At 35.2% G+C, this 13,501-nt stretch overlaps 1 protein-coding gene across 4 annotated transcripts in view; it reads left to right on the top strand.

Moving 5' to 3' along the window:
* Positions 1 to 13,501, top strand: part of LYST (lysosomal trafficking regulator) — a 225,275-nt gene that overhangs the window by 118,568 nt on the left and 93,206 nt on the right. For all 4 annotated transcript variants that reach the window (XM_062210653.1, XM_062210655.1, XM_062210652.1 and 1 more), the window contains 6 exons: positions 2,452 to 2,583; positions 6,004 to 6,631; positions 7,637 to 7,814; positions 9,322 to 9,491; positions 10,528 to 10,758; positions 12,560 to 12,726. In XM_062210653.1, coding sequence (XP_062066637.1) covers positions 2,452 to 2,583; positions 6,004 to 6,631; positions 7,637 to 7,814; positions 9,322 to 9,491; positions 10,528 to 10,758; positions 12,560 to 12,726 — 1,506 coding nt within the window. The remainder of the gene's footprint in view (positions 1 to 2,451; positions 2,584 to 6,003; positions 6,632 to 7,636; positions 7,815 to 9,321; positions 9,492 to 10,527; positions 10,759 to 12,559; positions 12,727 to 13,501) is intronic.

Genomic DNA, 13,501 nt, shown 5'->3' with positions numbered 1-13,501 from the left:
ACATAAATGATCAAATAAGTTTTTTCTAAAACTAAGGAATTTCAGGAAAAAAACAGTACATGAAAGGAGCCAGATGAAAAGGTGGCATGGCCAAGTGCCTTTGTCACCTCCCGCCTGAGAGGAGAGGAGAAGAGGAATTGCCAGCTTGTAGGGTCAAGGAAACCATACTGCCTCCATCAGATGTACTGGTCTACGTACACGCTAGCTGTCAGAGCCTCTCCATAAAGGCTTCTCTGCCTCCATGGCAGCAACCTCGCTCATTCTCCACAGTTTATTCAGTCACCATTTCCTGCTCCCTCTGAAGCCGTCTCTGTTTTTCTTCCTGCTCAAGATTATACCTTCCAGAAAAGACCTTTACATGGGAGGGGGGAAGCCATTGTAACCCATAAGCTATACTTTGGAAATTTATATTCATTAAATAAAAGTTTAAAAAAAAAAAAAAACAGGCAGCCAACCTACAAGAAACAGTTTTCAAGTAAAAAAAAAAAAAAGAAAGAAAGAAAGAAAGAAAAGACAAAACCAGGAGATAGCATTGCTTTTTGTTTAGGTTCAGCATATTTAGTGGATAGTACTGTGAAAGATTCTGGGAGCAGGGCATGGGTAAAATATGCTCCCCTCCCATAAGAGATTTACTTCCTAGTATAGGGAGTGACATAAACAGATAGTTACACCACACCATATGGAAAGTACAGTGATGGAGAACTCAACATTATGTTTTCTGGTAGCATGGCACACAACAAGGGCTGAGGGAATATTTCCTGGAGGAAGCAATTCCTGCTCTGAGTCTTAAAGGATGAGTAGGAATCAGAGGCCTTCTAGGCAAAAGAAACAGCATGGTAGGGAGCTATGAAAAGTCGGTATTGCTGAAATTTAATATAAGAAACAAGACTGGGGAAGGATCTGGGTACAAATTGTGGATGTTCTTGTAGATAAGAAGCCCAGACTTCATCCAAGGTGTCTAAACAGGCAACAGAAAGCCACTGTAGGTTTTAAACAGGAGTTGACATGTGTGAAAGAGAATTCTGCTAACTGTGAGGATTTGAGGGTAACAAGATATCCATCAGGCATATCTTTTAGAAATTTATGATAGTAATCCAGGTGACAGATGATAAACTTATTTTGTAACACTGTGGTAGGGTAAAGAAGAATTTAAGAAACAGAAAGTAGTCAGTGGAACCTGGTGACTGACTTGATGTGGATAAAGAAAGATATTGGTCAAGCATGGCTGCAGCTTTTTTTTCTTCCTTAATATTTATGTATTTACTTCATTTATTTGAAAGGCAGAGTACAGAGAGAGGGAAAGAGAGAGAGAGAGATCCTCCATCTGCTAGTCCACTCCCAAATGACTGCATTAGCCAGAACTGGGCCAGGCCAAAGCCAGGAACCTCGAATTCACTCTGGATCTCCTGTGTGGGTGGTAGGGACCTAAGTACATGAGCCATCACCTACTGCCTTCCAGAGTGCACATAAGTAGGAAACTAGACCAGAAGCAGAGGTAAGATGCAAACCCACGCATTGGATTATCTGCTGCACCATAGTGCCCGTCCTAGTTACAGGTTTCCACATGAGAAATGGGTGCTTTTGACAAACTAACCAGAAAACAAAACTGGAGTAGATTTAAGGCACAAAAAGGATTCAGAATTTATTGCATTTGTGGTACATTTAAGAAATCAAGCAGTTGAAATCAGAAAGGAAGATTAAGCTGGAAGTATTAGTTTAAGAGTCATATTAGACACTGAAGAATTATATAAACATATAAGACAAAGTCTATTCCTCAAAGAATAAACATAAGCAATCTCCTTGGTAAGATTGTAATAATGTATAAAAAGTGAACATTTAAATGTTAATCCATAGAAATAATTCTCTTTTATGTTTTTAAAGATTTATTTACTTATTTGAAAGGTAGAGTTAGAGAGGAAGAGACAGAGGCACAGAGAAAGAGAGATCTTCCATCTGGTGGTTTACTCCCCAGATGGCCACAGCGACCAGGGTTGGGTCAGGGTGAAGCCAGGAGCCAGGAGCTAAATCCGGGTTTCCTACTTGGATGTAGGGGCCCAAGTTCTTCAGTCATCTGCTGCTGCTTTCCCAGGTGCATGAACAGGGAGCAGAGTGGAAGTGGAGCAGCTGGGACCTGAACCTGTACTCATATGGGATGCTAGTGTTGCTTTACCCAGTATGCCTCAGTGCCAGCCCCAATAGAAGTAATTCTAAGTATACTTTTAATTCAAAGGAAATAGAAATTAGTATGACCAGTGATAATCAACAACACAAATAAAACCTGTAGTAAGAAATTGTAGAGTGTAAGTACTCATATATCATGTGTGCACTAAGTATGCCATATCTTTGAAAATTTTTTCGTCAAATTTTGTATTTAATGATATTTTCTTTTAGAGTTATATTTTTTCATCCTTCTAAAAAATTTTTCTGTCTCAAAAATTTTTTTGATTATAGATGGCAAGATCTTTCAGGAGAAAGTACAGTCAATCATGTACCTGAGGCATTCCAGCAGTGGAGGAAAATCCCTTATTAGTCCTGGATTTATGGTAATAAGCCCATCTGGTTTTACTGCTTCACCACCTGAAGGTAAAAAATAGTAGTAAAGAAACTATAGCCCTTCCTGCTTAAGTTTTTAATATTCATAGATAATTAAATGTCAGAGATTTTGAATATATAGTACAACCTGATATTCAGACTAAAAAAGTAGAAGATGAAACTTAAATATTATAGCACATATTTAAAGGATCATTTTAAGTACCTTCTGGTATCAGTAACTCACAATCTAGTAAAAGTTCTTGGAACTTAGAAAATGGGTAAGATTCCTGCTATCTTGCTCTTTCGTTGTCTGTTTTCTCTCATCATAGTCGTTTGCCTTTCATTAGGCTTCTGGTTTATTTTCCCATTTTCTTCAAAAGACTTTTTTATTTTGTTTTGCTGTTGTTGTTTGTCTTACTCTCTTCTACTTAAGTCCATCATTCCAGATGGTTTCACTTGCCAAGAGAATGGCCATATAACACTACAACCTCACATTCCTTGGCTTAGGGGACCTTTCCCTCTGTTTATCCACCACACATCTGTCTTGGACTTTACCATAATCAAAAAATCTTCCAAACACCTCAGAAGCTCCAGTATCCCACTCTATCTATGTGACCAATTTTTAAATCACATGTTTCATTTTGGAACTTTTTTCCCACCAGAAACCTTTTATTTAAGGAATTACATGCTTCATGCAATTCATAAATACAACTTTAGGAACATAGGGGTTCTTCCCACCGTACCCACCCTCCCACCCCTCTTCCTCCTCACTCTCCTATTCCCATTCTTATTTTTCACTAAAATTTATTTTCAATTAACTTTATGTACATATGATTAACTCTATACTAAGTAAAGAGTTCAACGAATAGTATGAAAAAAAAAAAAAAAAAAAAAACATGTTCCTCAACAGTTGAGACAAGGACTATTCAAAGTCATTGCATCTCAAAATGTCAATTTCACTTCTGTAGACTACCTTTTAGGTGCTCTATTAGTTATCACAGATCAGGGAGAACATATGGTATTTGTCCTTTTGGGACTGGCTTATTTCACTAAGTATGATGTTTTCCAGTTTCATCCATTTTGTTGCAAACAACAGGATTTAATTTATTTTTTAGTGCTGTATAGTATTACATGGTGTGCATATCCCATAATTTCTTTATCTAATCTTCAGTTGACAGACATTTGAGTTGATTCCATATCTTAGCTATTGTGAATTGAGCTGCATTGGAACATTTTAAAATACAGTCATGCCCTGTTTCTTCAGGTCTTTTGTACAGAATAGTCCGGCAGGTTTAGCCCTCCAGCCAACCAGCGAAACAGACTCCTTTGGGGAGTTCTGACATGCTGAAAAAAGCAAAAAGGATGCATTCTTCCTCTTTGATCCATTCTTTAGTAATAAACTTTCAATTTTTTTAAAAAATTACTTTCCCAAATTCCCTTTGCTTCTACTTTGTCTGTGCAGCCTAGATCCTATTAGCCCATAACTTCCAGTTTGCTTCATACTAACTTTAGCCACATTGTCCTCTTGGCCTTTTGATATTCTTGACCTGAAAAGCCCTAACCTTGCTTTAGTCCAATTGGCCTTACACTGCTGAAAACTGTAGTGGGGCTTTAAATGATGCTCTGTCATTTTACTGTGTGTTGAGAATCATCCCTCTTCTACTTCTGTAGTAAGTATATTCAAGTCTTTAAGTCTATAATACTTTTCTGTCTTAATTTACCCTAAGGAGAATACTTCATCTTTACTTTTACAGAAAAAAAAATGTAAAAGTTTCCTAATTTAAGCTGACCATACATCTTTCCCTTTCCTGACTACTGTCCTTTTCCATTCTGAAATGTTGCTTTTATTTTTGGTCCAGCCTAGCTTTATCTATAGCTCCACTACTAATTATTAAATAGTGTAAGATAGAGAAGTGCATAGAACTTGATGTCTGGATTTAAATTATGTGTGTCACTCTGAAAGATTTTCAAATACAATCATGTTTTTCCGGGTCTTCTAGACAAAATCTTTTGGCAACTTTCACTTTCTAGTCAAAATTCAGAAATAACTAGAAAAACCTTCTGAGCTATAGTGCCAAAAAGCCTGTGTTATACAGCTGATCATTCAGTGTCTGTTATCTCTGTATAAAACTGCTTCTCAAATCTTAACATGCAAAAGAAACCCATCTGGACAGCTCGTTAAAGCACAGATTCCTAGGCCTCTTCCTCATACATTCAGTTTCAGAATATGTAGGCTGGAGCTTAAGAATGTGAATTTCCAACAGTCATGCAGGTGATACTGATGCCCATACTGTTGGTCCACAAACCATACCTTAAGTAGTATGCATTAATGCCCCATGTACTTACAGTAAGACTGATTTTTCTAGCCTTCTCCTACATAGAATATTAGAAGTGATAAATTGAACTTTAACATCAGAAGCGAGAATGTGATTGCTTCTAATAGCAGCAAGAGATGATGACAGGAATGGAGAGAATAGAGTGAAAGAGAGAACTGTCTAAGGCAATTTAGTGTAATAATAACTACTGTTCTTTATTGTGTACCTGTTATATGCCAGGCCCTATGCTAGGCGCATCACAAGTAAGATCTCACTTCACTCTTAAAGGGATCCTGCAAAGTATTCTTAATCCACATTTTGTATTTGCAGAAACTAATACTCATCTGATACATTTCCATGATTTACTTTTGCCACCTAACAGAACTGTCATTTGCATCCAGTTATCTAGTTAAAGCCTATACTCTTTCTACTGTATCAAACCACATCCCAGCAATACTAGCCTGAGATAATTTAAGTCTCTCTTAATTTCACAATAGTAACAACTGTTAATCTAATGCATTGGGTCATTCAGCCAATATTGTATTTTGTTAAGGAAACAGGAAAAGACATGTTTTGTAAGGTTTTAATAATAAGTGGATAAAAGAAAAGTAGTTTAATATGTAAGAGTTTTAAACATTATTTTTTTTTTATTTTTTTTTTAACTTTTATTTAATGAATATAAATTTCCAGTGTACAGCTTATGGATTACAATGGCTTCCCCCCCCCATAACTTCCCTCCCACCCGCAACCCTCCCCCCTCCCGCTCCCTCTCCCCTTCCATTTGCATCAAGATTCATTTTCAATTCTCTTTATATACAGAAGATCAATTTAGTATAAAGATTTCAACAGTTTGCACCCACATAGAAACACAAAGTGAAACATACTGTTGGAGTACTAGTTATAGCATTAAATCAAAATGTACAGCACATTAAGGACAGAGATCCCACATGAGGAGCAAGTGCACAGTGGCTCCTGTTGTTGACCCAACAAATTGACACTCTAGTTAAACATTATTTACTAGGAATACTAACAAATATGGATTCTTTAACAATGCTGGATAAATAGGCTAGGCCTATGGCTGTGACTTATAGTACAAAAGAGAAATGGTCCCACTAGACAGATTTTTAATTAATGTTTTTCTGTTTACTCTTACCAGGAAACAGCTCCTCTAATATTATTCCACAACAAATGGCTGCCCACATGCTGCGTTCTAGAAGCCTACCAGCATTTCCTACTTCTTCACTACTAATGCAACCACAAAAACTGTCTGGAAGTCTGGAATGTAGTATTGACAAGTTACAATATATAGCAGATACTTTTGTTGCGACCCACCCAGAGAAACAAAATGCTCTGGGGAGTTCTGACACACTGAAAAAAGCCGAGGAGGATGCATTCATCAGTAGCTGTGAGTCTGCAAAAACTGTTTGTGAAATGGAAGCTATCTTCTCAGCCCGTGCCTCTGTCAGTGGTGTCCCAAAAGGAACACTGGGATTTCCAGTAGTCAAAACAGATCATAAAGAGTTGGGAACAGAACCCAGATTTGATGATGAAAGTCCTGGGGATGAGTCCAGCCCACGTCGACCTGATTACCTAAAGGGACTAGCCTCATTCCAGCGAAGCCACAGCAATGTTGCAAGCCTTGGGCTAGCTTTCCCTTCACAGAATGGATCTGCAGCTGTTGGCCGTTGGCCTAGTCTTGCTGATAGAAACACTGATGATTGGGAAAATTTTACCTTTTCCCTTGGTTATGAGCCAAACTACAACCGAAATGCAAGTGCTCACAGGTACCTTTGGTGTTTTGTTGCACCTGCCTCCCTTTGTTTTACTTTTCTTTGAAGAATCTCTACCCTTCTAACAATATTTTTATTATTTCACTTCTTATAACATATATATGAATAACATACAGAAAGTTGTCTTTCTCCTTATTTTACTATTATGTAGTACTGAATTCCATGTTTAACCAAAGGCTTAACCATAAATAGCTCCCAAAGAAAAAATATCTTGTGCATTATCTAATTATTTCTATTTATTTATTTGAAAGGCACAGTACAGAGAGAGAAGGAGAGACAAAAAGAGAGGGAGAGTGATGTATCTGCTGATTCACTCCCTAAAAACCAGGAGCCTAGAACTCCATCTAGATCTTCCATGTGGGTGAAAGGGGCACAAGTAACTAGGCCATCTTCCACTGCTTTCCTAGGCACGTTAGCAGGGAGCCAGATCAGAAATGGCATAGCCAGACCTCCAACTGATGCTCATGGGATACTGGCATTGTAGGAGGCAGTGTAACCTGCTACACCTGATGCCAGTCCTGGTTTATTTATAGTTATTAGAGAAAAACTCTTTAGTTCAGAAAAATGATAATATTTATTGTTCTCATTGTCCAGTGAAATTTTCTGTGAAGATGGAAATGTTATTTATGTGGTCAAATATAGTAGACAATAGCTATATACACCTATTGAGCACATGAAATGTAGCTGGTGCAACTGAAGTACTGAATTTTAAATTTAAATAATTCAAATAACATAAGGGGCAGTGACTAGACTACTGTAATAGATATCATAGATATAGAATACAATAACATTTAGTAGATTATATAGCTAAAAAAATCAGTGATAAGAAGTGATGGTAAATTTGTTAATCACAGTTAAATTAGAAAACATCTCTTAAACCTTATAAACATTTGTTTCACATGTTAAAATTATTACTATTTATCACAGTTCATAAGATAATCATCATGTACTTTTCTCCCTGCCGTTGTTTTAGTAAGACATTTTTGGTCTCTGTCCTAGTATAACTGAAGACTGTTTGGTACCTATATGCTGTGGGTTATATGAACTGTTAAGTGGACTTCTTCTCATCTTACCTGATGTTATGCTTGAAGATGTGATGGACAAACTTATTCAAGCAGATACACTTTTAGTCCTCGTTAACCACCCATCACCAGCTATACAACAAGGAGTTATTAAAGTAAGGGCAAATACTACACAAGTGTTATTTTAATTCAGAAAAATGAATATACATGGAACTTAAAATTTTGAGTATGTGTTAAAGTAGACTTAAATCTTTATACTTAGAAATAATGAAGTAATGTAGTTTGTTACTTCTTACTCATATTTTTGTTATATAATTTTAAATCCTTCTCCATATGATTCTATGCTGATTCATATCACTATATGTTTAATACTAAATCCACATACCTGAACATTGAATCTATTTCACAAAATTACCAAGGTGTACATTGGAAATCTCTTGAATAGTTTAGTGTTAAATTTCAGATATTTACTTCTAATCTCAGTTCAGGTGCCACCACTTCCAAGAGGCCTTCTCTGATTACCTTGTCAAAACCACTTCCCTGAAGCCTCGTTCTTTATTTATTCTATAATAGTGTCCTGGTTATGTCTTGTAATTATCTTTTAAATGTATCCGTGTAGTTATTTTCTTACTCTCCCACACTGGAATATCAACTCCATTAGGGTAGGCATTTTGTGTCTAGTGTATAATAGGTACTAAGTATATTATCAAATGAATGAATGAATATTTGATATGAGTGGTTCCCATTAGAAGAAAACTTAATGTTGGAATGGCCTTTAAAGATTCTCATTTTCTTTAGTTTGTCTGGGTATAAGTATTTAATCACATACAGTGTTTATTGAACTCGCCTTTAATGCGGAAGCAGTGGTCTAGTTGCTATGTGGGATATAAAGAGGAGTGATATAGGTTGAGTTTATAGTCTAGTGAGAGAGAGTCATATCCTCAGCAAAGTGAAATGTAAGGAACTCAGAGATGAGTCCTGCAGTGGCAGTATTAATAAAGAAGAATGGAAGCATAGGGGAAACAGATATTTCTGTTGAGGGAAGCAAGGAAGGATTCATGTAAAACATGCACTTTGTATTATGTGTAAACGTGGTTTTTTAAGCAGGACAATAAATAGTTATGTGCTTGGGAAAGAGTACTCTGTCACCTCTATGATTAAAGGGGAGAGAGAGGTGAAGTATTGTATGTTAGCAGGTTAGCATAGTATTACAGGGGAAATTAGAAGAGTTCCTCATTTGGAATAATGAATCAAAAGATAGACATTCACTGGAAAAAAAGAGAATGTGTACATGTGTTCCATTTAAGAAGCTAAAGAAGGGTGGAAATTCCAACCTGTGCTCATAGAGCCCTGTTTTTTCCTTCCACAATTAAGCACAGATGTTTTGTTTATGCTTAAGTAAGGCTTCATGCTTATCTTATCATGGAAGTATTGAGATCACCGAGATGGAGTCATCATTAGAAATCCACAGTAGTCAGAGATAAAGTTCATCTTTATTTTGCTATTAATGTACCATTTTTTTAGCTTTATGTCCTATCTACATGTGAATAACTTTATATGAATAATTTAAGCCATAACATACAAGTATGGTATACTGCCTGATTTGTATGCATTATATTAAATTTTAATATATTAATTAAATTATCTTAAATTTTTCTGTAGCTATTAGATGCATATTTTAATAGAGCATCTAAGGAACAAAAAGACAAATTCCTGAAGAACCGTGGTTTTTCCTTGCTAGCCAACCAGTTGTATCTTCATAAGGGAACTCAGGAATTATTAGAGTGCTTCATTGAAATGTTCTTTGGTCGGCGTATTGGCCTTGATGAAGAGTAAGTGAGTTCTTCACTTTATAATTGGGGATCTTTTGTCTTAAATGTAAAATTTTGTGAACTCACTCTTAAAATTATTTGGTTACTTTTAGAAAAAAATTGTCATTTGCCACGTAAGGCAATTATTATTTTCCATATGGTGTTCTTTCTAATAAGATTTCTTCTTCTGTATTTTATTTACTTGCTGGAAACTAGAAACAAATGAATTCTGAGTCAAATGAAAGAAATGGCTAGTGCAGATTTGGCATGTAGTATTGACATTAGAAGGTAACTGTAAAGAAAAATGACTCTTGAAGGGTATATGAGTGATCCACACAGGACCACCTCAGAGCTCTGAGGTTATCTGGGGAGATTAGTACATCTCCCACTTGAGACTCCTGGATGTACTGATTTCTGATATTTGACTCCAGTATAATGATGAGAATTATCAAATGAGCATAAAGATGAAAGAATAATTTTGTCCCAAACCAAAAGTTTGACAGAAAAGTTAAACTGTCATTTCTGTTTATGATATACAGTAGAAAGAAATGTATGTCTCCCTATTAGGTTAGACAAATTCAGACCCTGAGGAATTTATTTATTTAGATCATTGCAGTAATAGTTTTAATTTGCATACAACTTTTGGCTTTTTCAAAGCAATTCTAGATTGTCTCATTTGATTCTCACAGCAGCCTTGAGAAGAAAATAGGGCAATAGCACCATGCATATTTGAAAGATGAGCAAAATGAGGCACAAAATAATGTTCCTGTGCACTTGGGGTTGGACATCAGGGGCCCATGGATGATTTAAAGTGAGTCCATTAATAACCATGACACTATGTATCTATTTCACCCGGATGTGCATTAGATGGAATTCTAGGGACATTTATCTTATAGGGGTATATAATCTAACAACAGATTAAGAGTCCTTACTTATCAAACTTATTTTTTTAGCTTCAAAATCAGGCTAATAAAATAGCCCATAATTGCCATAATTTTTCCATATTTTATGACTAATTGTTCCTAATGTGCTTTTAATTGTGTATTATTTATTATAGATTTGACCTGGAAGATGTGAAAAATATGGACCTTTTTCAGAAGTGGTCTGTCATTCCTATTCTGGGACTAATAGAGACCTCTCTATATGACAATATACTCTTGCATAATGCTCTTTTACTTCTTCTCCAAATTTTGAACTCTTGTTCTAAGGTAGCAGATATGTTGTTGGATAATGGTCTACTGTATGTGTTATGTAATACAGTGGCAGCCCTGAATGGATTAGAAAAGAAGTAAGTTTTAAATTATTGCTTAGAATTACATCTGATAAATACTTTAGAAGGTGAAAACTTTAAAGTATCTGATTTTTCAGAATATTTTTAAAGAATTCTCCCCCAAAAAAATTTTAAATCAATTTGAAGACTTATTTTTCATCATTTTCAACAAAGTATGGATAAGAAGGAGGTTTTATATATGACTTATTTTACATATTTAGAGCTTGAAGACAAATAGAATAAATTTAACTGCCACCAAATATATTTACCAAGCTTCTAACATTGTCTTATAAAAATTATTATTTAGAGAGATGTAATAGTTCATTGAAGATTACGCTGGTAAATAGCAGAGAATATGAGACTGAATTTCTTTTCAAAAGGTTGTGTTTTGAACTTTTTGTGTTATCCTGCTGTTAGTGTGTTATATTACTATTTGCTACTATAAATTAATTTCTAATTATGCTAGCAAATGTCTGCCCACCAATTTATTAACAGCTGTAAAAAATGTTTTTGTTTAGATTTTTTGTCTTTTGTGTCTGCACTTGTGATGTATAATGTAACATTTTACTATGTAATATTAAAATTTGAATCTTCAGAAGCACCATCTTCTCTTAAATGAAAGTATGAAATATTATGTATATTTTTACAAAGAGGAGAGCACATCTCTTAGTAATTCTCTAAACCAAAGACTACATAACTTAGTTCAGTTTTTATCGGGCACCTGTTATGTTTATAGTCTGTGTGCTAAGCATATGAGAAATAAAAATACTAAGTATTATATTTCTTCAAAACACTTAAGTCTTTATTACAATACAGTACATGAAGTTGGTAGAACCTGAGAAGGGTACATGCCTGCTTGATCTGAAAGTAGTTTTTGTTGGTTTGTTTTTAAATATATTATCCTTAATGAAAGTCCCTATTCCAAGACAATTGCCATTTTTAACTCTTGCTTGATTTGGAAACATGAAACGGAGAGAAGTAGTTAGGTCTAATTTTATACACAGAGGTAGATTATCAAGGTTAAAACTGAGGAACAAAAGTAGCTAATTCAAATCTATTCTCTATTTGTAAATTATTAATATATATTCAAATCTATTACTACTTTTAATCCTTAAAATACTATAATTTATCCATAAGCTGTACTTTGGAAATTTATATTCATTAAATAAAAGATTAAAAAAAATATCAAATTTGAATGTGTAAATAAAGATGAGTACTTACTAGAGAGAAATAGGCCTGCCCATAAAATCCAAATACAAGATAACCTCAAAAAGTTCATGGGAAATTTCAATAAAAGATGGTTGCTTTGGTGCCAAAATTTTTGAAATTTATGCAAGATTTTTTCATAATATACATTTCCATAAACTTTTTGAAGACAAAAAAAATACTATAATTTATAAAAGTGAAAATCCAAGAGGTTAACTTATTCAAATTTACCTTCTCCCAGAAGTCTCCTAAGAATATTTTTGCTCAGACCCACACAATCTTTGCCCTTAGTATAAATTAGGAACCTGCTAATGTGCTTCCATAGTATCTTGTATTTATCTCTGTTATTACAATTACCACCATTTACCATTTTGTGGTGATCCCTTTATTTGTCTGGTCCTTTGCAAAACTATGTATTTTGAAAGGTGTCAAAGTGTGTCTTGTTTCTATTCCTAGTGTGTAATATGTATCACCTGCCATAGAGTAAATATATATAAATAGTGAAGGAATGCATGCTAGTAGAATAGGAACTTAAATCAGTTTTCTTTGTAATAAATTAATTGTTCTTTTTCTTATAAATGTCCTTTTTTTGGTTTTGTCTTGTTATCTTTAGCATTTCTTTGAATGAATACAAATTGCTCGCTTGTGATATACAACAACTTTTCATAGCAGTTACAATTCATGCTTGCAGTTCCTCAGGCTCACAATATTTTAGAGTTATTGAAGACCTTGTTGTACTGCTTGGATACCTTCAAAATAGCAAAAACAAGAGGACACAAAGTAAGATTAAATTTTTATGGATTTGAGGGAGTTGTATAGTGGCCAAACATGTTATTGGAGCTGTGGGGGGGGGGGGGGAGGGTTTGGGTAGGGGTTAACTTTTACTGATGTTTAACCTCAGTTTTGAGGCAATATCTGTTGGCTTTAAAAAGGAGCCTTTTTGAATGGCTACAATAGAAAAAGTGATGATGTAATAAATTAGTAGCTGGTTATACATCATTGGAAGAAATTGCTGATTTGCTTACTGACTAGAAGTACAAGGCTTATGTTGAATAGTAGTGCCCTTTAGGTTTTAAAAAGATTTATATATTTATCTATTTAAAAGGCAGCATGAGAGTGAGAGACAGAGAAAAAGAGAGATCTTCCATCTGCTTCTTGATTCCCCAAATGACTGCAACAGCTGGGTCTGTGCCAGGTCAATGCCAGGAGCCAGGAACTCAATTCAGGACTCGCATATGGTAGACAGGGACTTAAGTGCTTGGGCCAACATCTGCTGCTTCCCAGGTGCATTAGCAGGGAGCAGGATGGGAAGCTGACTCCAGCCAGCTCTCCAGTATGGGATACGGGCATCCCAAGTGGCAGCGTAACTGCTGTACCAGAACACGTGCCCTCCCCCCCATTTAGTTTTCTTTAATGGCAACTTTTAAACTGAATGTGAAACAAAAATATGAGAACTGCTGTTAAAACTTTTGCCTTATGTACCAAAAACCTTATGTTACTAGCATCAAAAACTTATGTTAACCAAAAATTTAAAACGTATCTAATAGAATATTAT

Source organism: Lepus europaeus, chromosome 14 (genome assembly GCF_033115175.1).
Source record: "Lepus europaeus isolate LE1 chromosome 14, mLepTim1.pri, whole genome shotgun sequence".
Classification (NCBI taxonomy): Eukaryota; Metazoa; Chordata; class Mammalia; order Lagomorpha; family Leporidae; genus Lepus; species Lepus europaeus.
This window is presented reverse-complemented; position numbering and strand designations above follow the sequence as displayed.